Source organism: Haemorhous mexicanus, chromosome 31, assembly GCF_027477595.1.
Source record: "Haemorhous mexicanus isolate bHaeMex1 chromosome 31, bHaeMex1.pri, whole genome shotgun sequence".
Taxonomy (NCBI): domain Eukaryota; kingdom Metazoa; phylum Chordata; class Aves; order Passeriformes; family Fringillidae; genus Haemorhous; species Haemorhous mexicanus.
Window position 1 is genome coordinate 3184601 of NC_082371.1, and position 21695 is coordinate 3206295.

General features: G+C 60.1%; 1 protein-coding gene across 1 annotated transcript; it reads right to left on the minus strand.

The window, feature by feature from the left end:
- Window positions 1-256: 256 nt before the first annotated feature.
- On the minus strand, window positions 257-21416 carry SV2A (synaptic vesicle glycoprotein 2A). Its single transcript, XM_059871153.1, has 13 exons — window positions 21249-21416; window positions 18247-18978; window positions 15848-16028; window positions 14144-14295; window positions 13933-14066; window positions 9170-9259; window positions 6752-6862; window positions 6584-6672; window positions 5572-5736; window positions 5348-5481; window positions 3926-4129; window positions 1828-1987; window positions 257-565 (listed from the first exon to the last, which is right to left on the minus strand). Exons 2-13 carry the CDS (start codon window positions 18824-18826, stop codon window positions 382-384), a joined length of 2184 nt encoding a protein of 727 aa, XP_059727136.1. The 5' UTR covers window positions 18827-18978; window positions 21249-21416; the 3' UTR covers window positions 257-381.
- Window positions 21417-21695: the final 279 nt, after the last annotated feature.

Consider the following 21695-nt stretch of genomic DNA (forward strand, 5'->3'; position numbering starts at 1 on the left):
GGGTTCAGAGGGTCGGGACCCCCCCCTAAATCCTGTCCCACAGCCCCCCAGGAATGAGCAGCAACTCACACAGGGGGTGACACCAAGAAAAGAAACTGGGGGGGGGCTCTGAGGGGGAGAATTGGGGGTCGGGGGGGATTTTGGCAGGTGGGGGGGGGGGTGTCAGGGAGGTTTTGGGGGTACAGAGGGATTTTTTGGGGGGGTGGGGGAGAGGGGGTCCAAGTGCAAATGAAAAAGATCCCGAATGCTCCAAGAAGACGTTTCACAGTGTCTAACGCAGAACTAACCCCGGGGGCACGAGGAGATGGAGGTGGGGGCGAAATGCTGGATTTGGGGGGGTACCCCAGGGAAAGGGGGGGGTCCCTCTCCCCCAGCCCCCCATCACTGCAGGACCTGCCCCCTCGTCTCGGGCAGTTTGAGGGCCAGGGAGCTGCCGAGGGCCAGAGCAGCTGAGGCAAAGAGGATGGGCACGGCCTTGGTGATGCCCACGAAGGAGGTGAAGATGCTGATGCCCAGCACGGCTGCCAGCTTGCACAGAGCGTTCAGGAAGCCAAAGGCCGTCGTCCTGGGGAGGATGAGGAGGGTTGGGGTTGGTGGGGGCACCCCCCCGGGGGTGAGGGTGGGTGCTCAGCCTCGGGGGGGCACCTGCAGAGGGCAGGTGATGCCATGAAATTGGCACCTGGAGGGTGGGAATGGGTACCTGGCAGGCCGAAATGGGAAATCAAAATTGTTAAATGGGCACCCAGCAGCCCAAAATGGGAACTCAAAATTGTTAAATTGGCACCCAGCAGCCCAAAATGGGAATTCAAAATTGTTAAATGGGCACCCAGCAGCCCAAAATGGGAACTCCAAACCCTGAAATGGGCATCCAATGCCCCAAAATGGGAATTCAAATTCTTAAATTGGCACCCACCACCCCAAAATGGGAACTCCAAACCCTCAAACTGGCACCCAGCAGCCCAAAATGGGAATTCAAATTCTTAAATGGGCACCCAGCAGCCCAAAATGGGAACTCAAATTTCTTAAATTGGCATCCAGCACCACAAAATGGGAATTCAAAATTGTTAAATTGGCACCCAGCAGCCCAAAATGGGAACTCCAAACCCTGAAATGGGCACCCAGCACCCCAAAATGGGAACTCAAATTCTTAAATGGGCACCCAGCACTCCAAAATGGGAATTCAAATTCTTAAATGGGCACCCAGCACTACAAAATGGGAACTCAAAATTCTTGAATTGGCATCCAATGCTCCAAAATGGGAACTCAAAATTGTTAAATTGACACCCAGCAGTCCAAAATGGGAAACCAAAATCCTTAGATGGGCATCCAACGCCCCAAAATGGGAACTCAAAATTCTTAAATTGGCATCCAGCACCACGAAATGGGAATTCAAAATTGTTAAATGGGCACCCAGCAGCCCAAAATGGGAACTCAAAATCGTTAAATGGGCACCCAGCAGCCCAAAATGGGAATTCAAATTCTTAAATTGGCACCCAGCAGCCCAAAATGGGAACCCCAAACCCCCTCCCACCCAGCACCCAAAACTTCACTCCTTGCACCCAAAACTTCCACCCAGCACCCAAAACTTCCACCCAGCACCCAAAACTTCCATCCAGCACCCAAACCTCACTCCTTGCACCCAAAACTTCCACCCAGCACCCAAAACTTCCATCCAGCACTCCAAACCTCACTCCTTGCACCCAAAACTTCCACCCAGCACCCCAAACCTCACTCCTTGCACCCAAAACCTCCACCCAGCACCCAAAACTTCCACCCAGCACCCAAACTTCACTCCCTGCACCCAAAGCCTCCATCCCAGGCCCCCACCTCTTGTCAGAGGGGTACAGCTCCACGGTGAGCACGTCGAGCGCGTTCCAGGAGGCGATGCTGACCCCCCCAAAGAGGCAGAGCAGGGCGATCATGGCAGACTCGCTGTTCCCAAAGGACAGGAAGAAGCAGCTGATGCAGGACATGACACTGGAGCCAGCTGGGGGACACGTGGATGTGTCAGAGCGCGGGGAAACTGAGGCACGGGGTGGGACTTGGGGGGCTGACAGTCCCAAAAGGGAGAGGGAGGTGGGGGTGACCCACCAGGAGGTCACCAGAGATGGGTGGGAGGAGGATCAGCAGAGTCCCCAAGGGGTGATGGATGAAGGGGGGGTGACCCACCAAGGTAAAGATGATGGTGGTGGGTGAAGGGATGGAGATGACCCACCAGGAGGTCCCCAGAGATGGAGGTGACCATCACGTGGGAGGAAGATGAGGAAAGTCCCCAATGGGTGGGAGGAGGATCAGGAAAGTCCCCAAGGGGTAATGGATGAAGCTGGGGTGACCCACCAAGGTAAAGGTGATGGGTCAAGAGATGGAGGTGACCTATCAGGAGGTCCCCAGAGATGGAGGTGACCAAAAGGTGGGAGGAGGATGAGGAAAGTCCCCAAAGGATGATGGAGGTGGGGTGACCCACCGGGGTAGAGGTGATGGTGGTGGGTGAAGAGATGGGGGTGACCCACCAGGAGGTCCCCAAGAGGTCACCAGAGATGGAGGTGGGAGGAGGATCAGGAAAGCCCCCAATGGGTGGGAGGAGGATGAGGAAAGTCCCCAAGGGGTGATGGATGAAGCTGGGGTGACCCACCAAGGTAAAGGTGATGGTGATGGGTCAAGAGATGGAGGTGACCCATCAGGAGGTCCCCAGAGATGGAGGTGACCAAGGGGTGGGAGGAGGATCAGGAAAGCCCCCAAAGGATGATGGAGGTGGGGTGACCCACCGGGGTAGAGGTGATGGTGAATGGGACAAAAGATGGGGGTGACCCACCAGGAGGTCCCCAAGAGGTCACCAGAGATGGAGGTGACCAACGGGTGGGAGGAGGATCAGGAAAGTCCCCAGTGGGTGGGAGGAGGATCAGGAAAGTCCCCAAGGGGTGATGGATGAAGGTGGGGTGGCCCACCAGGGTAAAGGTGATGGGTCAAGAGATGGAGGTGACCTATCAGAAGGTCCCCAGAGATGGAGGTGACCAACAGGTGGGAGGAGGATGAGGAAAGTCCCGAAAGGATGATGAAGGTGGGGTGACCCACCGGGGTAAAGGTGATGGTGGTGGGTGAAGAGATGGAGGTGACCCACCAGGAGGTCCCCAGAGATGGAGGTGACCAACGGGTGGGAAGAGGATCAGGCAAGTCCCCAATGGGTGGGAGGAGGATCAGGAAAGTCCCCAATGGGTGGGAGGAGGATCAGGAAAGTCCCCAAGGGGTGATGGATGAAGGTGGGGTGACCCACCAAGGTAAAGGTGATGGTGGTGGGTCAAGAGATGGAGATGACCCACCAGGAGGTCCCCAGAGATGGAGGTGACCATCAGGTGGGAGGAGGATCAGGAAAGCCCCCAAAGGATGATGAAGGTGGGGTGACCCACCGGGGTAAAGGTGATGGTGAATGGGACAAAAGATGGGGGTGACCCACCAGGAGGTCCCCAAGAGGTCACCAGAGATGGAGGTGGGAGGAGGATCAGGAAAGTCCCCAAGGGGTGATGGATGAAGGTGGGGTGACCCACCAAGGTAAAGGTGATGGTGGTGGGTCAAGAGATGGGGGTGACCCACCAGGAGGTCCCCAGAGATGGAGGCGACCAAAAGGTGGGAGGAGGATGAGGAAAGTCCCTAAAGGATGATGAAGGTGGGGTGACCCACCAAGGTAAAGGTGATGGTGAATGGGACAAGAGATGGGGGTGACCCACCAGGAGGTACCCAGAGATGGAGGACACCAATGGGTGGGAGGAGGATCAGGAAAGTCCCCAAAGGATGATGGAGGTGGGGTGACCCACCGGGGTAGAGGTGATGGTGGTGGGTGAAGAAGATCAAGAGCCTGGTTTGGGCTGGAAGGCACCTCCAGGAGCCCCCAGCCCCACCAGGGCTGCCCCAAGCCCCTCCTGTTGCCCACCCAGCATGCGCAGGCGGCCGATCTTGTCCATGAGCAGGGCCGAGACGATGTTCCCCGGGAGCACAGCCAGGGTGCCCAGGAAGCTGACAAAGTAGATCATGTAGGCGTTGTTGTCGTCGCTGAAGTCCAGCTGGCAGCCCTCCTTGTTGTGCAGGAAGGTGCTGTTCACCACCCGGCTGTTGATGAACTTGTACTCGAACAGATCTGGGGGGACAGTGGGGCCACGGGGTCACCCCATCTCCGTGCACACCTGCTGGCCCCTCCCACCCCACCTGGTGGGTCCACCCCCCCGCTCTGGTCCTTATCTCTGCCACCCCAACTCTGTCATGCCACTGGGGACCTTCCTCCAAGCTGGTGGCTCACCCTCATCTCCACCAAAACCCGGGGGGCCATCCTGGTGGGTCAGGTTATCTCTGTCCCCCCAAATACATCGTGTCACTGGGGGCTTTCCTGACCTTCCTCCAAGCTGGTGGCTCACCCTCATCTCCATCAAAACCCGGGGGGCCACCCTGGTGGGTCAGGTTATCTCTGCCACCCCAGCTCTGTCATGCCACTGGGGACCTTCCTCCAAGCTGGTGGCCCACCCTCATCTCCATCAAACCCTGGGGGCCACCCTGGTGGGTCAGGTTATCTCTGCCACCCCAACTCCATCGTGTCACTGAGGGCTTTCCTGACCTTCCTCCAAGCTGGTGGCCCACCCTCATCTCCACCAAACACTGGGGGCCACCCTGGTGGGTCAGGTTATCTCTGCCACCCCAGCTCTGTCATGCCACTGGGGACCTTCCTCCAAGCTGGTGGCCCACCCTCATCTGCATCAAAACCCTGGGGGCCACCCTGGTGGGTCAGGTTATCTCTGTCCCCCCAAATCCATCGTGTCACTGGGGGCTTTCCTGACCTTCCTCCAAGCTGGTGGCCCACCCTCATCTCCATCAAACCCGGGGGGCCACCCTGGTGGGTCAGGTTATCTCTGCCACCCCAACTCTGTTATGCCACTGGGGACCTTCCTCCAAGCTGGTGGCCCACCCTCATCTGCATCAAACCCTGGGGGCCACCCTGGTGGGTCAGGTTATCTCTGTCCCCCCAAATCCATCGTGTCACTGGGGGCTTTCCTGACCTTCCTCCAAGCTGGTGGCCCACCCTCATCTCCATCAAACCCGGGGGGCCACCCTGGTGGGTCAGGTTATCTCTGCCACTCCAACTCTGTCATGCTACTGGGAACCTTCCTCCAAGCTGGTGGCCCACCCTCATCTCCATCAAAACCCTGGGGGCCACCCTGGTGGGTCAGGTTATCTCTGTCCCCCCAACTCCATCGTGTCACTGGGGGCTTTCCTGACCTTCCTCCAAGCTGGTGGCCCACCCCCATCTCCATCAAACCCTGGGGGCCACCCTGGTGGGTGGTTCCCGGGGATCCCATTGCCCCACCTGTGTTGTAGAAGACGGTGGAGATGAAGGTGCAGTTCTTGAAGAAGGTGTTGCTGGAGGTGATGTCCTCGAAGTAACACTCCTCAAAGAGCGAGTCCTCGAACGTCACCGACTTCATCTTCAGCCCGATGAACCTGCGGGGGGGGGACAGGAGAGAGACCCCAGGTGCCCCCCAAGCTCAGCCCCGAGCTCAGCTAGGCCAGGCTCAGCCTGCCCTGACTCACTTGTCGTTGAAGTACTCCCCACCGCGGTGCACTTGGTTCTCCAGGGTGAAGTTGAAGGTGAAGTGCCGAACCTTCTCGCGCGTGAAGAGCTTCGTGCGCGACGCGTACTCGATGCTCTGCAGGTGCTTGATCATGTCCGGGAACCACACGGTGAGCCCGTAGTAGCTGTGGGGACAGGGGTGAGCGGGCACCACACACCTGGGCTTGCCAGAGCTGGCCCGGGGCTCCCAGGGCTATGCCAGGGATACTCGTTCCATCCCATCCCACTCGGTGCTGCCCCATCCCATCCCATGGATCCCATCCCATCCCATGGATCCCATCCCATCCCATGGATCCCATCCCATCCCATCCCATCCCATGGATCCCATCCCGTCCCATCCCATTGATCCCATCCCATCCCATCCCATCCCATCCCATCCCATCCCATGGATCCCATCCCATCCCATCCCATGGATCCCATTCTCTCCCATCCCATCCCATGGATCCCATCCCATCCCATCCCATGGATCCCATCCCATCCCATCCCATGGATCCCATTCTCTCCCATCCCATCCCATGGATCCCATCCCATCCCATCCCATCCCATCCCATCCCATCCCATCCCATCCCATGGATCCCATTGATCCCATCATATGGATCCCATCCCATCCCATCCCATCCCATCCCATCCCATCCCATGGATCCCATTGATCCCATTGATCCCATCCCATTGATCCCATCATATGGATCCCATCCCATCCCATCCCATCCCATCCCATCCCATTGATCCCATCCCATACAATTGATACCATTGATCCCATCCTATGGATCCCATCCCATCCCATCCCACTGATCCCATCCCATCTCATCCCACAAATCCCATCCCATCAATCCCACGGATCCCATCCCATCCCATCTCATCCCACGGATCCCACCCCATCAATCCCATGGATCCCACCCCATCAATCCCATGGATCCCACCCCATCCCATGGATCCCACGGATCCCACGGATCCCATGCCACCCCGCAGCACCTGAAGGACATGGTGAACCACACCGCCATCATCATCAGCGTCACCCGCCGGTACTCGGGCACGAAGCACTGCTGGAAGTTGCTCCAGACCTGCGCAGGGACACGGGAGGTGACAGGGACACCAGAGGTGACAGGGGGCACAGGGAGCACTGGGTGGCCCCGGCCTCACCTGCTGGGACAGGTTGAGGCATCGGACCAGCCAGCGCCGGTACCAGGTCCCGGTGTCCGACTGGATCTCGATGAGCTCGTCCTCCCGCTTGATGGTCTTGATGTGGGTGACCTGGGGGTGGCACAGATTGGGGACACCAGGAAGCCACCAAGAAGTTCACTCCTTGCACCCACAACCTCCACCCAGCACCCAAAACCTCATTCCTTGCACCCAAAACTTCACTCCTTGCACCCAAAATTTCACTCCTTGCACCCAAAACTTCACTCCTTGCACCCAAAACCTCACTCCTTGCACCCAAAACTTCACTCCTTGCACCCAAAACCTCCCACCTAGCACCCAAAACCTCACTCCTTGCACCCAAAACCTCACTCCTTGCACCCAAAACTTCACTTCTAGCATCCAAAATTTCACTCCTTGCACCCAAACCTCACTCCTTGCACCCAAAACCTCCACCCAGCACCCAAAACTTCACTCCTTGCACCCAAAACCTCATTCCTTGCACCCAAAACTTCACTTCTAGCACCCAAAACTTCACTCCTTGCACCCAAAACTTCACTCCTTGCACCCAAACCTCATTCCTTGCACCCAAAACCTCAGTTCTAGCACCCAAAACCTCACTCCTTGCACCCAAAACCTCACTTCTAGCACCCCAAACTTCACTCCTTGCACCCAAAACTTCACTCCTTGTACCGAAAACCTCACTTCTAGCACCCAAAACCTCCCACCTAGCACCCAAAACCTCACTTCTTGCACCCAAAACCTCACTCCTTGCACCCAAAACCTCACTCCTTGCACCCAAAACCTCACTCCTTGCACCCAAAACCTCATTCCTTGCACCCAAAACCACCCAGCACCCAAAACTTCACTCCTTGCACCCAAAACTTCACTCCTTGCATCCAAAACCACCCTCCTTGCACCCAAAACTTCACTCATTGCACCCAAAACTTCACTTCTAGCACCCAAAACCTCACTCCTTGCACCCAAACCTTACTCCTAGCACCCAAAACCTCACTTCTAGCTCCCAAATTCTCCACCCAGCACCCAAAACCTCACTCCTTGCACCCAAACTTCACTCCTTGCACCCAAATTCTCCACCCAGCACCCAAAACCTCACTCCTTGCACCCAAAACCTCCCACCCAGCACCCAAAACCTCCCACCCAGCACCCAAAACCTCACTTTTTGCACCCAAAACTTCACTTCTAGCACCCAAAACCTCAGTTCTTGCACCCAAATTCTCCACCCAGCACCCAAAACCTCACTCCTTGCACCCAAATTCTCCACCCAGCACCCAAAACTTCACTTTTTGCACCCAAAACTTCACTTCTAGCACCCAAAACCTCACTTCTTGCACCCAAAACCTCACTCCTTGCACCCAAAACCTCACTCCTTGCACCCAAAACTTCACTCCTAGCACCCAAAACTTCACTCCTTGCACCCAAATCCTCCACCCAGCACCCAAAACTTCACTCCTTGCACCCAAACCTCACTCCTTGCACCCAAAATTTCACTCCTTGCACCGAAAACTTCACTTCTAGCACCCAAAACCTCAGTTCTAGCACCCAAAACCTCCCACCTAGCACCCAAAACCTCACTTCTAGCACCCAAAACTTCACTCCTTGCACCCAAAACTTCACTCCTTGTACCGAAAACCTCACTTCTAGCACCCAAAACCTCAGTTCTAGCACCCAAAACCTCCCACCTAGCACCCAAAACCTCACTCCTTGCACCCAAAACCTCACTCCTTGCACCCAAAACCTCACTCCTTGCACCCAAAACCTCACTCCTTGCACCCAAAACTTCCCTCCTTGCACCCAAATTCTCCACCCAGCACCCAAAACTTCACTCCTTGCACCCAAAACTTCACTCCTTGCACCCAAATTCTCCACCCAGCACCCAAAACTTCACTCCTTGCACCCAAACCTCACTCCTTGCACCCAAATTCTCCACCCAGCACCCAAAACTTCACTCCTTGCACCCAAACCTCACTCCTTGCACCCAAAACTTCACTCCTTGCACCCAAAACTTCACTTCTAGCACCCAAAACCTCACTCCTTGTACCCAAAACCTCATTCCTTGCACCCAAATCCTCCACCCAGCACCCAAAACCTCACTCCTTGCACCCAAATCCTCACTCCTTGCACCCAAAACTTCACTCCTTGCACCCAAATTCTCCACCCAGCACCCAAAACCTCACTCCTTGCACCCAAAACCTCACTCCTTGCACCCAAATCCTCCACCCAGCACCCAAATCCTCCACCCAGCACCCAGTTGTGCCTCAGTTTCCCCGTCTGTCACAGCAGCATTCCCCTGGTGGTGCTTTTCCCAGAGGTGGGAATTGCACCCCTGCTCTGGGAGGACACCCCACCCTCACTGGGGGTGCTGGGGACCCCAGGGGGGTCAGCTTGGGGGATCCTTACCGAGAAGACCCTCTCGGGGTGGCCCTTGGCCCTCATGTTGGTGTCATGGACCTGCTTCAGCACCATCCAGGCCTCGTCGTGCTTCCCGTTCTGTGAGGGCAGGGACAGGTCACCCCGGGACACCCCAAACCTGGACCCTGAACCCCCCTCAGTGGTGCCTGCCTGGGTGCCACCACCCACCAGGGATCCCTCCATCATCTTCATCTTCATCACCTCCTCATGGTCCCCCCCCATCCCTCTGGGTGCCACCACCCACCCAGGGATCCCTCCATCATCTTCATCCCCTCCTCATGGTCCCCCCATCCCTCTGGGTGCCATCATCCCCTTGGGGATCCCTCCATCATCTTCATCTTCATCCCCTCCTCATGGTCCCCCCCCATCCCTCTGGGTGCCACCACCCACCAGGGATCCCTCCATCATCTTCATCACCTCCTCATGGTCTCCCCATCCCTCTGGGTGCCATCATCCCCTTGGGGATCCCTCCATCATCTTCATCACCTCCTCATGGTCTCCCCATCCCTCTGGGTGCCATCATCCCCTTGGGGATCCCTCCATCATCTTCATCTTCATCCCCTCCTCATGGTCCCCCCCCATCCCTCTGGGTGCCACCACCCACCAGGGATCCCTCCATCATCTTCATCTTCATCACCTCCTCGTGGTCCCCCCATCCCTCTGGGTGCCATCATCCCCTTGGGGATCCCTCCATCATCTTCATCACCTCCTCAGGGTCCCCCCATCCCTCTGGGTGCCACCACCCACCCAGGGATCCCTCCATCATCTTCATCTTCATCACCTCCTCATGGTCCCCCCATCCCTCTGGGTGCCACCACCCACCCGGGGATCCCTCCACCATCTTCATCTTCATCCCCTCCTCATGGTCCCCCCCCCATCCCTCTGGGTGCCACCACCCACCCAGGGATCCCTCCACCATCTTCATCTTCATCACCTCCTCATGGTCCCCCCATCCCTCCGGGTGCCATCATCCCCTTGGGGATCCCTCCATCATCTTCATCTTCATCCCCTCCTCAGTGTCCCCCCATCCCTCTGGGTTCCACCACCCACCAGGGATCCCCCCATCATCTTCATCTTCATCCCCTCCTCAGGGTCCCCCCCATCCCTCTGGGTGCCATCATCCCCTTGGGGATCCCCCCATCATCTTCATCTTCATCCCCTCCTCATGGTCCCCCCCCATCCCTCTGGGTGCCATCATCCCCTTGGGGATCCCTCCACCATCTTCATCTTCATCACCTCCTCATGGTCCCACCCATCCCTCTGGGTGCCACCACCCACCAGGGATCCCTCCATCATCTTCATCTTCATCACCTCCTCATGGTCCCCCCCCATCCCTCTGGGTGCCATCATCCCCTTGGGGATCCCTCCATCATCTTCATCACCTCCTCATGGTCCCCCCCCATCCCTCTGGGTGCCACCACCCACCCAGGGATCCCTCCATCATCTTCATCTTCATCACCTCCTCGTGGTCCCCCCATCCCTCTGGGTGCCATCATCCCCTTGGGGATCCCTCCATCATCTTCATCACCTCCTCATGGTCCCACCCATCCCTCTGGGTGCCATCATCCCCTTGGGGATCCCCCCATCATCTTCATCACCTCCTCATGGTCCCACCCATCCCTCTGGGTGCCACCACCCACCCAGGGATCCCTCCATCATCTTCATCTTCATCACCTCCTCATGGTCCTCCCATCCCTCTGGGTGCCATCATCCCCTTGGGGATCCCTCCATCATCTTCATCACCTCCTCAGGGTCCCCCCCATCCCTCTGGGTGCCACCACCCACTTGGGGGGTTCCTACCCAGTTCCATCCCTCTCCAAAACCCATCTGGGGCTCCCTGTCCAGGCCTCACCACCCCCTGGCCGTCCCTTCCTGGGCACCCTCAAGCCACCCTCCACTCCAGGTCCCTGATGCACCCCCAAAAGCCCCCCCAGACCCCACCTCCAGGTCCCTGATGCACCCCAGGTTCCCCAAAAGCCCCCCCAGACCCCACCTCCAGGTCCCCCATGCACCCCCAAAAGCCCCCCCAGACCCCACCTCCAGGTCCCTCATGCACCCCAGGTTCCCCTAAAGCCCCCCCAGATCCCACCTCCAGGTCCCTGATGCACCCCAGGTTCCCCAAAAGCCCCCCCAGACCCCACCTCCAGGTCCCTGATGCACCCCAGGTTCCCCAAAAGCCCCCCCAGACCCCACTCCAGGTCCCCGATGCACCCCAGGTTCCCCAAAAGCCCCCCCAGACCCCACCTCCAGGTCCCTGATGCACCCCAGGTTCCCCAAAAGCCCCCCCAGACCCCACCTCCAGGTCCCTGATGCACCCCAGGTTCCCCAAAAGCCCCCCCAGACCCCACCTCCAGGTCCCTGATGCACCCCAGGTTCCCCAGAGCCCCCCCAGACCCCACCTCCAGGTCCCTGATGCACCCCAGGTTCCCCAAAAGCCCCCCCAGACCCCACCTCCAGGTCCCTGATGCACCCCCAAAAGCCCCCCCAAACCCCACCTCCAGGTCCCCGATGCACCCCAGGTTCCCCAAAAGCCCCCCCAGACCCCACCTCCAGGTCCCTGATGCACCCCAGGTTCCCCAAAAGCCCCCCCAGACCCCACCTCCAGGTCCCTGATGCACCCCAGGTTCCCCAGAGCCCCCCCAGACCCCACCTCCAGGTCCCTGATGCACCCCAGGTTCCCCAAAAGCCCCCCCAGACCCCACCTCCAGGTCCCTGATGCACCCCCAAAAGCCCCCCCAAACCCCACCTCCAGGTCCCCGATGCACCCCAGGTTCCCCAAAAGCCCCCCCAGACCCCACCTCCAGGTCCCCGATGCACCCCAGGTTCCCCAAAAGCCCCCCCAGACCCCACCTCCAGGTCCCTGATGCACCCCAGGTTCCCCAAAAGCCCCCCCAGACCCCACCTCCAGGTCCCCCATGCACCCCCAGAAGCCCCCCCAGACCCCACCTCCAGGTCCCCGATGCACCCCAGGTTCCCCAAAAGCCCCCCCAGACCCCACCTCCAGGTCCCCCATGCACCCCAGGTTCTCCAAAAGCCCCCCCAGACCCCACCTCCAGGTCCCCCATGCACCCCCAGAAGCCCCCCCAGACCCCACCTCCAGGTCCCTGATGCACCCCAGGTTCCCCAAAAGCCCCCCCAGACCCCACCTCCAGGTCCCTGATGCACCCCAGGTTCCCCAAAAGCCCCCCCAGACCCCTCCTCCAGGTCCCTGATGCACCCCAGGTTCCCCAAAAGCCCCCCCAGACCCCACCTCCAGGTCCCCCATGCACCCCAGGTTCCCCAAAGCCCCCCCAGACCCCACCTCCAGGTCCCTGATGCACCCCAGGTTCCCCAGAGCCCCCCCAGACCCCACCTCCAGGTCCCTGATGCACCCCAGGTTCCCCAAAAGCCCCCCCAGACCCCACCTCCAGGTCCCTGATGCACCCCAGGTTCCCCAAAAGCCCCCCCAGACCCCACCTCCAGGTCCCTGATGCACCCCAGGTTCCCCAGAGCCCCCCCAGACCCCACCTCCAGGTCCCTGATGCACCCCAGGTTCCCCAGAGCCCCCCCAGACCCCACCTCCAGGTCCCCCATGCACCCCAGGTTCCCCAAAAGCCCCCCCAGACCCCACCTCCAGGTCCCTGATGCACCCCCAAAAGCCCCCCCAGACCCCACTCCAGGTCCCTGATGCACCCCAGGTTCCCCAAAAGCCCCCCCAGACCCCACTCCAGGTCCCTGATGCACCCCAGGTTCCCCAAAAGCCCCCCCAGACCCCACCTCCAGGTCCCCCATGCACCCCAGGTTCCCCAAAAGCCCCCCCAGACCCCACCTCCAGGTCCCTGATGCACCCCCAAAAGCTCCCCCAGACCCCACCTCCAGGTCCCCCATGCACCCCAGGTTCCCCAAAAGCCCCCCCAGACCCCACCTCCAGGTCCCCGATGCACCCCAGGTTCCCCAAAAACCCCCCCAGACCTCACCTCCAGGTCCCTGATGCACCCCAGGTTCCCCAGAGCCCCCCCAGACCCCACCTCCAGGTCCCTGATGCACCCCCAAAAGCCCCCCCAGACCCCACCTCCAGGTCCCTGATGCACCCCAGGTTCCCCAAAAGCCCCCCCAGACCCCACCTCCAGGTCCCTGATGCACCCCAGGTTCCCCAGAGCCCCCCCAGACCCCACCTCCAGGTCTCTGATGCACCCCAGGTTCCCCAAAAGCCCCCCCAGACCCCACCTCCAGGTCCCCGATGCACCCCAGGTTCCCCAGAGCCCCCCCAGACCCCACCTCCAGGTCCCTGATGCACCCCCAAAAGCCCCCCCAGACCCCACCTCCAGGTCCCTGATGCACCCCAGGTTCCCCAGAGCCCCCCCAGACCCCACCTCCAGGTCCCCCATGCACCCCAGCTTCCCCAAAAGCCCCCCCAGACCCCACCTCCAGGTCCCTGATGCACCCCAGGTTCCCCAGAAGCCCCCCCAGACCCCACCTCCAGGTCCCCCATGCACCCCAGGTTCCCCAGAGCCCCCCCAGACCCCACCTCCAGGTCCCTGATGCACCCCCAAAAGCCCCCCCAGACCCCACCTCCAGGTCCCTGATGCACCCCCAAAAGCCCCCCCAGACCCCACCTCCAGGTCCCCGATGCACCCCAGGTTCCCCAAAAGCCCCCCCAGACCCCACCTCCAGGTCCCCGATGCACCCCAGGTTCCCCAAAAGCCCCCCCAGACCCCACCTCCAGGTCCCTGATGCACCCCAGGTTCCCCAAAAGCCCCCCCAGACCCCACCTCCAGGTAGAACCGCGGGCTCTCCGGCATGGTGGTGAGCGCCCCGATGGCGAAGACCGAGGGGAAGGCGCAGACGAGGACGAAGACCCTCCAGCTGTGGAATTGGTACGCAGAGCCCATCTGGAAGCTCCAGCCTGGACAGGGGACAGGACACGGTGGTGGGGCCGAGCCCCGGCTGACCCCCCGTGTGCCACCAGCCCAGGGCTCCTACCGTAGTGGGGGATGATGGCCCAGGCCATGGCGGAAGCGTAGATGCCCCCGATCATCCAGAACATGCAGAGCCAGCTCAGGTGCTCCCCGCGCTTCTCCTGGGCCAGGAACTCCGAGAAGTAGGAGAAGACGATGGGGATGGAGCCGCCGATGCTGGGGATGGAGGGGAGGGAGCAGCATCACCCCCCTGCCCCCACCACACACAGTGGGGAGAGCAGCCCCTGCTCTGGGGGTCCCTGCGTGGCTGGGTGTGGCATTCCCATGCTCGGGGAAAATCCCTTGGCCCAGGGTTTCCTCTGAGAAGGCTCAGAGGAAAAGGAAAAGAAGAATTCCCTGATTTGCTTCTGCTGGGTTTTGCTGGAATGTGGTTGGAGGTTGTTTACCCCCAGGTGGTTGGTTGGTTGGATTCTGCTGTGAGTTGTTTTGACTCTTTGGCCAACTGGGGCCAACTGGAGACTCTGGAGAGAGCCACAAGTTTTTCATTATTATCTTTTTAACCTTCTGTGAGTGTCCTTCCTGTATTCTTTAGTAGAGTTTAGTTAATATTAATATATTATAGTATAATATAATATAGTATCATAAAATAACAAATTAGCTTTATGAGGACACAAAATCAGATTCATCCTTCCTTCCTTCATCTTGGGGGCACACAAATACAACAGCTGGGCACCCCTGCCAGTATCCTTTCTGTATTCTTTAGTATAGTTTAGTTAATATTAATATATTATAGTATAATATAATATAGTACCATAAAATAACAAATTAGCTTTATGAGGACACAGAGTCAGATTCATCCTTCCTTCCTTCATCTTGGGGGCACACAAATACAACAGCTGGGCCACCCCTGGCAGTATCCTTTCTGTATTCTTTAGCAGAGTTAATATTAATATAATATAGTATAAAATAACAAATATAATATAGTATAAAATAACAAATTAGCTTTATGAGGACACAGAGTCAGATTCATCCTTCCTTCCTCGGTTTGGGGGCACACAAATACAACAGCTGGGCACCCCTGCCAGTATCCTTTCTGTATTCTTTAGTAGAGTTTAGTTAATATTAATATATTATAGTATAATATAATATAGTACCATAAAATAACAAATTAGCTTTATGAGAACATCGAGTCAGATTCATCCTTCCTTCCTTGGTTTGGGGGCACACAAATGCAACAGCTGGGCTCCCCCTGCCAGTATCCTTTCTGTATTCTTTAGTAGAGTTAATATTAATATAATATAGTATAAAATAACAAATATAATATAGTATAAAATAACAAATATAATATAGTACCATAAAATAACAAATTAGCCTTCTGAGAACACAGAGTCAGATTCATCCTTCCTTCCTCGGTTTGGGGGCACACAAATGCAACAGCTGGGCTCCCCCTGCCAGTATCCTTTCTGTATTCTTTAGTAGGGTTAATATTAATATAATATAGTACCATAAAATAACAAAATAGCCTTCTGAGGACATCGAGTCAGATTTATCCTTCCTTCCTTGGTTTGGGGGCACACAAATGCAACAGCTGGGCCACCCCTGCCAGTATCCTTTCTGTATTCTTTAGCAGAGTATAGTTCAGCACTCTTTAACATAATATAGCATCATAAAATAACAAATTAGCTTTATGAGAACACAGAGTCAGATCCACCATTCCTTCCTCGGCCCGGGGGCCAAAGGAAGCCCACCCAAAGCCGGCCCCCCTTACCCCACGCCCGAGAGCAGGCGGCAGAAGAGGAAGGTGCCGTAGCCCTGGACGAAGGAGGAGAAGAAGGCGAAGACGCTGTTGACGGAGAGGGAGATGAGGAGGCACTGCCTTCGGCCCAGCCGGTCGGCCAGCCCGCCCCACACGAACGCGCCCACCATCATGCCCAGGTACACGATGAGCCCTGGGGAGGGGGGGACACACAGCCAGGTCAGTGCTGGGGGACACAGGGACCTGCACCCCGAGTCACCCTCGGGTTTTGGGCAGGGACCCTCTCCTCAAAATGTTGGGTGCCCTTGAGGGGAGGGGACACAGCCAGGGAGGGGGTGACTCGGGGTGCAGGTCCCTGTGTCCCCCAGCACTGACCTGGCACCCCGAGTCACCCTTGGGTTTTGGGCAGGGACCCTCTCCTCAAAAGGTTGGGTGCCCTTGAGGGGAGGGGACACAGCCAGGGAGGGGGGGACACACAGCCAGGTCAGTGCTGGGGGACACAGGGACCTGCACCCCGAGTCACCCTCGGGTTTTGGGCAGGGACCCTCTCCTCAAAATGTTGGGTGCCCCTGAGGGGAGGGGACACAGCCAGGGAGGGGGTGACACAGCCAGGTCAGTGCTGGGGGACACAGGGACCTGCACCCCGAGTCACCCTCGGGTCTTGGGCAGGGACCCTCTCCTCAAAAGGTTGGGTGCCCTTGAGGGGAGGGGACACAGCCAGGGAGGGGGTGACACAGCCAGGTCAGTGCTGGGGGACACAGGGACCTGCACCCCGAGTCACCCTCGGGTTTTAGGCAGGGACCCTCTCCTCAAAAGGTTGGGTGCCCCTGAGGGGAGGGGACACAGCCAGGGAGGGGGTGACACAGCCAGGTCAGTGCTGGGGGACACAGGGACCTGCACCCCGAGTCACCCTCGGGTTTTGGGCAGGGACCCTCTCCTCAAAACGTTGGGTGCCCTTGAGGGGAGGGGACACAGCCAGGGAGGGGGTGACACAGCCAGGTCAGTGCTGGGGGACACAGGGACCTGCACCCTGAGTCACCCTCGGGTTTTGGGCAGGGACCCTCTCCTCAAAAGGTTGGGTGCCCTTGAGGGGAGGGGACACAGCCAGGGAGGGGGTGACTCGGGGTGCAGGTCCCTGTGTCCCCCAGCACTGACCTGGCACCCCGAGTCACCCTCGGGTTTTGGGCAGGGACCCTCTCCTCAAAATGTTGGGTGCCCTTGAGGGGAGGGGACACAGCCAGGGAGGGGGTGACACAGCCAGGTCAGTGCTGGGGGACACAGGGACCTGCACCCCGAGTCACCCTCGGGTCTTGGGCAGGGACCCTCTCCTCAAAAGGTTGGGTGGCCTTGAGGGGAGGGGACACAGCCAGGGAGGGGGTGACTCGGGGTGCAGGTCCCTGTGTCCCCCAGCACTGACCTGGCACCCCGAGTCACCCTCGGGTTTTGGGCAGGGACCCTCTCCTCAAAAGGTTGGGTGCCCTTGAGGGGAGGGGACACAGCCAGGGAGGGGGTGACACAGCCAGGTCAGTGCTGGGGGACACAGGGACCTGCACCCCGAGTCACCCTCGGGTTTTGGGCAGGGACCCTCTCCTCAAAAGGTTGGGTGCCCTTGAGGGGAGGGGACACAGCCAGGGAGGGGGTGACACAGCCAGGTCAGTGCTGGGGGACACAGGGACCTGCACCCCAAGTCACCCTCTGGTTTTGGGCAGGGACCCTCTCCTCAAAAGGTTGGGTGCCCTTGAGGGGAGGGGACACAGCCAGGGAGGGGGTGACACAGCCAGGTCAGTGCTGGGGGACACAGGGACCTGCACCCCGAGTCACCCTCGGGTTTTGGACAGGGACCCTCTCCTCAAAATGTTGGGTGACCTTGAGGGGAGGGGACACGATCCTCTGTTGTCCCCCTGCTCTGCTCAGGGTCTGTGGGACTCCCTCACCCAGCCCCAGCCCCTGTCCCAAGAGTGGCACATCTCAGGGATGGGGGGCTCTGGTGTCCCCTGGGGTTTGGGGGGGTCTCAGGCTCTGGCAGGCATCGCAGAGAAGGGGGAAGCCATGGAACAAAGCCCCCCAAAGCCAGACTCAGCATCCACTGCTCAGCCCAAATTTCAGCCAGTGCTCATGTGGGGACCAGTGTGGGACTGGGAGGAGGACCCTCCTGGGAGTGGGAGCCCTCCCCAGGGGATCCTCGTCCCCACATCCCCTCCTGGACCCCACACCCCACGGCCTCGTGGCCTCCCAATTCCTCCTGCGTTCCCCCATAGCCCCTGTGACCCCCCATGTCCTTCCCCATCCCCACCCTCCCGTGCTTCTCAGTATCCCCCTACATTCCACGTGTCTCTCTTCACCCCCACATCTCCCAATGCCCCTCCACGACCCCCAGCCCCCCTCCCTGCCCCCCGTGCCCCTCTCCTCACCCAGCATGCCCTTATTGGAGTCGGACAGGCACATGTCCTTCTCGGCACTGGGCAGGACGAAGCCCACCACGAAGATCTCCACGCCGTCAGCCATCAGGGCCAGGCCCAGGACAAAGTAGAGGGTCCACTGGAATCGGCCATGGCCACATTCCTGCAGGATGAGCTCGTACTGCTGCGCCAGCTCCTCCCTGTCCTTCCTCCGCTGCCCCTCGCTGTCGTCGAAGGCTCCGGCGGCCGCCGCCGCCCCCAGGCGCTCCCCCCCCTTCAGCGACTCCTGCCGCGGGATCCCTTGGTATTCGCCCTCGTAGATCTCATCCTCCTCATCGTGACCTTCCGTGGCGTCGCTGGACACCCCCTCCTCCTCGTTGGCCCCCTCGCCCCCCCGGTAGTAGCCATCCTGGGGCGCGTAGTCTTCGTCATCCTCCTCCTCCTCGAAGCGGGAGTAGGAGCGGCGGGTGTACTCGTCCTGCACTCGGTCCATGCCCCGGCTCACCTTCTTGGCCGCGTGTTTCTTCACCTCCTTGGCGATGTCCTTGGCGCCGCGGATGAAGGCGGTCCGGTCCCGGAACGACTCCTCCATGGTGCCCTCGGGGCTGGCACGGGGCTGCTGGGGGTGCTCGGGGGTCTCTGCTTCAGGGGCTGCGCCCTCAGGCCCGAGGTGAGGGGAGAGGGGTGGTGGAGACACCCATCCGTGGAACGGGGGGTGGGAGGACCCTGGATGCCAGCCTGGACCTGGGAAGCCCAGACAAAACCAGGCTGAGGTCAGCGGGGGTGGCCCTGCGGGTCTCTTGGCACTTTTTCTCCATCTCGGATGGAAGCAGGAGGATTAGAGGACACAGACTCGAGCTGCGTCAGGGAAGGTGTAGGTTGGATATGAGGGAAAAATTTCCACCAAAAGAATAATAAAGTACTGGATGCTTTTCCCAGGGAGGTGGTGGAATCACCAGCTCTGGGTGTGTTTAAAAAAGGACTGGACACAGCACTGGGTGCTATGGTCTGGTGGAGGTGTGAGGGCATGGGCTGGATGATGATCTCAGAGGTCCTTTCCAACCTCATCATTCTGGGATTCTGGGATTTGGGGACCCCCCAGTGAAGCAGCAGGTGGGGGCTGGGGTGGGGACAGGCTGAGAGAGGCTGGCTCCATGCCAGCCCCCTTCCCCTCACTTGGGGTCTCCAGCTGCCACAGCTCCCTGGGACCCCCCAGTCCCCCTGGATCCATCCCTCCTGCCCCCATCCCAAAGCACAGGGGGACCTGGGGGGACAGCAGGGACACGGCTGCCCCTGAGTGTCCCCAGGACTGCGAGTCACCCCAAAACCAAGGCCATCAGCAGCTCTGGACAGAAGCTCCCCATTCCCCTGGGCACCACAGGGAGGACGAGGGGGTCAGGAGGGCCCCAAACCCTCCCAGCACCGCCCTGGCTGGGTGGCTCAGGGTACAGGAGCCCCTCAGAGGATCCCTGGGGGGATCCCTCGAGTGACAGTGACCCGAGTGTGCCAGGCCACGCTCACTGCAGGAGCTGCCAGGCAGGATTTGCTGCAGGAGATGCCAGCACTGGCAGATGCTGACCCGGCCAAAGGGGGCTGGGGGCTACCACGAGTCCCCCCGGGGGGAGGAGAGGGACATCCTGGGGGTGGCATCTCCTTGTCCCCTCACATCCCAGCATCCCACCCCCTCTTCCCCACACCCACTGCACAGAGCCCGGCTCAGCTCGTGACAGGGACGGACCCGCAGCCCCCCAGCCCCCGATGCTGCTGCTCCCCCACCCTCGGGGGCCATCGTGACCCCTCCCCAAGCGCTATTTTTATCTCTGGAAGGGCGGGAAGGAGCCGAGAGCGGAGGGACGCAGCCGGCGACGTGTCCCCCCCTGGCCAGGGAAGGGGACAGGGCACGCAGGGACGCTAAATTTAGAATGGAGATCTTTGGGAAGCCTGCAGGGAGGGGGGCTGCGGCACAGCACGGGCCCCCACTCCCGAGCAGAGGCAGGCAGGTGGTTTGGCAGGATAAAATGGCAAATTCCCCCCCGGCTGCAGGGAGACCCCAGTCCCTCCCCGGGGCTCCTGGATCCGTGACCAAGGTCATTTTGCTCCAGCCAGGCTGGAGGTTCCCTTTGGAATCTCCCCGTGTGGGGCCGGCATTGCACAGCCCGGGAGGTGTTTGGGGCTGGGAGGAGGAATGGGGGAGCAGGGAGAGGCTGGGAGCACGGTGAGGATGAGGATGGGCTGGAGGAGCAAGGTCACGGCTGGCTCCGTGACAGAGAGCGGCCGTACAAACCGGGGGGAGCCTCGAGCGGCCGAGCCTCGAGCCAGGAGCCAGAGCTGGCTGAGATCGGGGGTTTGATCCCACAAGAGAGCCAGAAATCCCCCAGAGCACCATCCCTGAAATGCGGGAGCCAGGGAAGTGCCCAAAAAATGCCCGTCTGGGGGCCGAGCACGCCGCTGGCCCTGCAGCCCCGCCGTGGCGTTGGACAGCTCTGCACAAGGTTATCGGCGCTGGCTCCGTCTCCTCCTGCCACGCAGCCGAGAGGAGCCGAGGATGGATGGAACCGCGCACCCCAAAACCCCCGGGAGTCCCACACTGGGGGAGCTGCATCCCCCCCCCCCATCCCCCGCAGCCCCCAGCCTCCCTGCGGAACGCCAGGAACATGGCGACAAGGGGGAAGATTTGGGAATCGCTCGTGTCCAAGGTCACCCCCCAAACAGCCCCCACCCCGCTACCCCTTCCCTAAAAACCCCCCGGTTCCCCCCTCCCATCCCTGCGGAGAATTCCCGATCCCCTCCGGCTGCTCACAGGCGCGGGGTGGGGGGGGATGAGAGGAGCCCCCCAAAAACGCACATCCAAAGGCAGAGCCGGGCTCCGGAGAAGGTTTTCCAGGACAAAATGGCCACAGCAAATGGGGAAGGGGAAGCCGAACCCCGAATCCATCAGCGGCTCCGAGGACGCCGATTAACGCCGCGGGGAGGGGGGGATGCGGGGTAGAAACCCATTTTTTGTTCCCCCTTACCTGGCTCAGCGCTCGCCCCCCTCCAGCTCCTTCCCGGGGGATGCTCCGGTGAGGAAGGATGCTCGGGAAGGGATACGGAGATGAAGGAGGATGCTCCGGCAGCGCCGGCAGCTCCCGGGTACCAGCGCTAGCGCCGCAGCCTCCGCCGCGCACACGGAGCGCTGGGAGAGTCCATCGGCGCAGCCCCGGGAAGGGAGGGATCAACCACGGCACGCCGAGAACCGGGGGGGCTCGGCGGGGGCGGGGGGCTCGGCCCACCGGGGGGGAGAGCGGCGGATCTCCCGGGATGCGCAAGCGGAGCTCCCCGGGATCGGGGTTCCCGTGATGGAGCGGCCGGGATGGAGCCGCTCCGGAGGCTGCGGGTGGAGGGGAGCGGCGGGTGGGGTGGGGGGCACCAGCCCGGGGCCCCCCCGGAGCTCTCGGTGAAGCTCAGCCCGCCCCCACCCC

Coding starts and splice junctions, on each gene's coding strand:
- SV2A (XM_059871153.1), bottom strand. CDS start 18,826: ATGGAGGAGTCGTTCCGGGACCGGACCGCCTTCATCCGCGGCGCCAAG. Junction 16,029..18,246: donor CTCCAATAAGGGCATGCTGG/GTGAGGAGAGGG, acceptor CCCCCTCCCCAG/GGCTCATCGTGTACCTGGGC. Junction 6,673..6,751: donor GCCTCAACCTGTCCCAGCAG/GTGAGGCCGGGG, acceptor GTCCCTGCGCAG/GTCTGGAGCAACTTCCAGCA.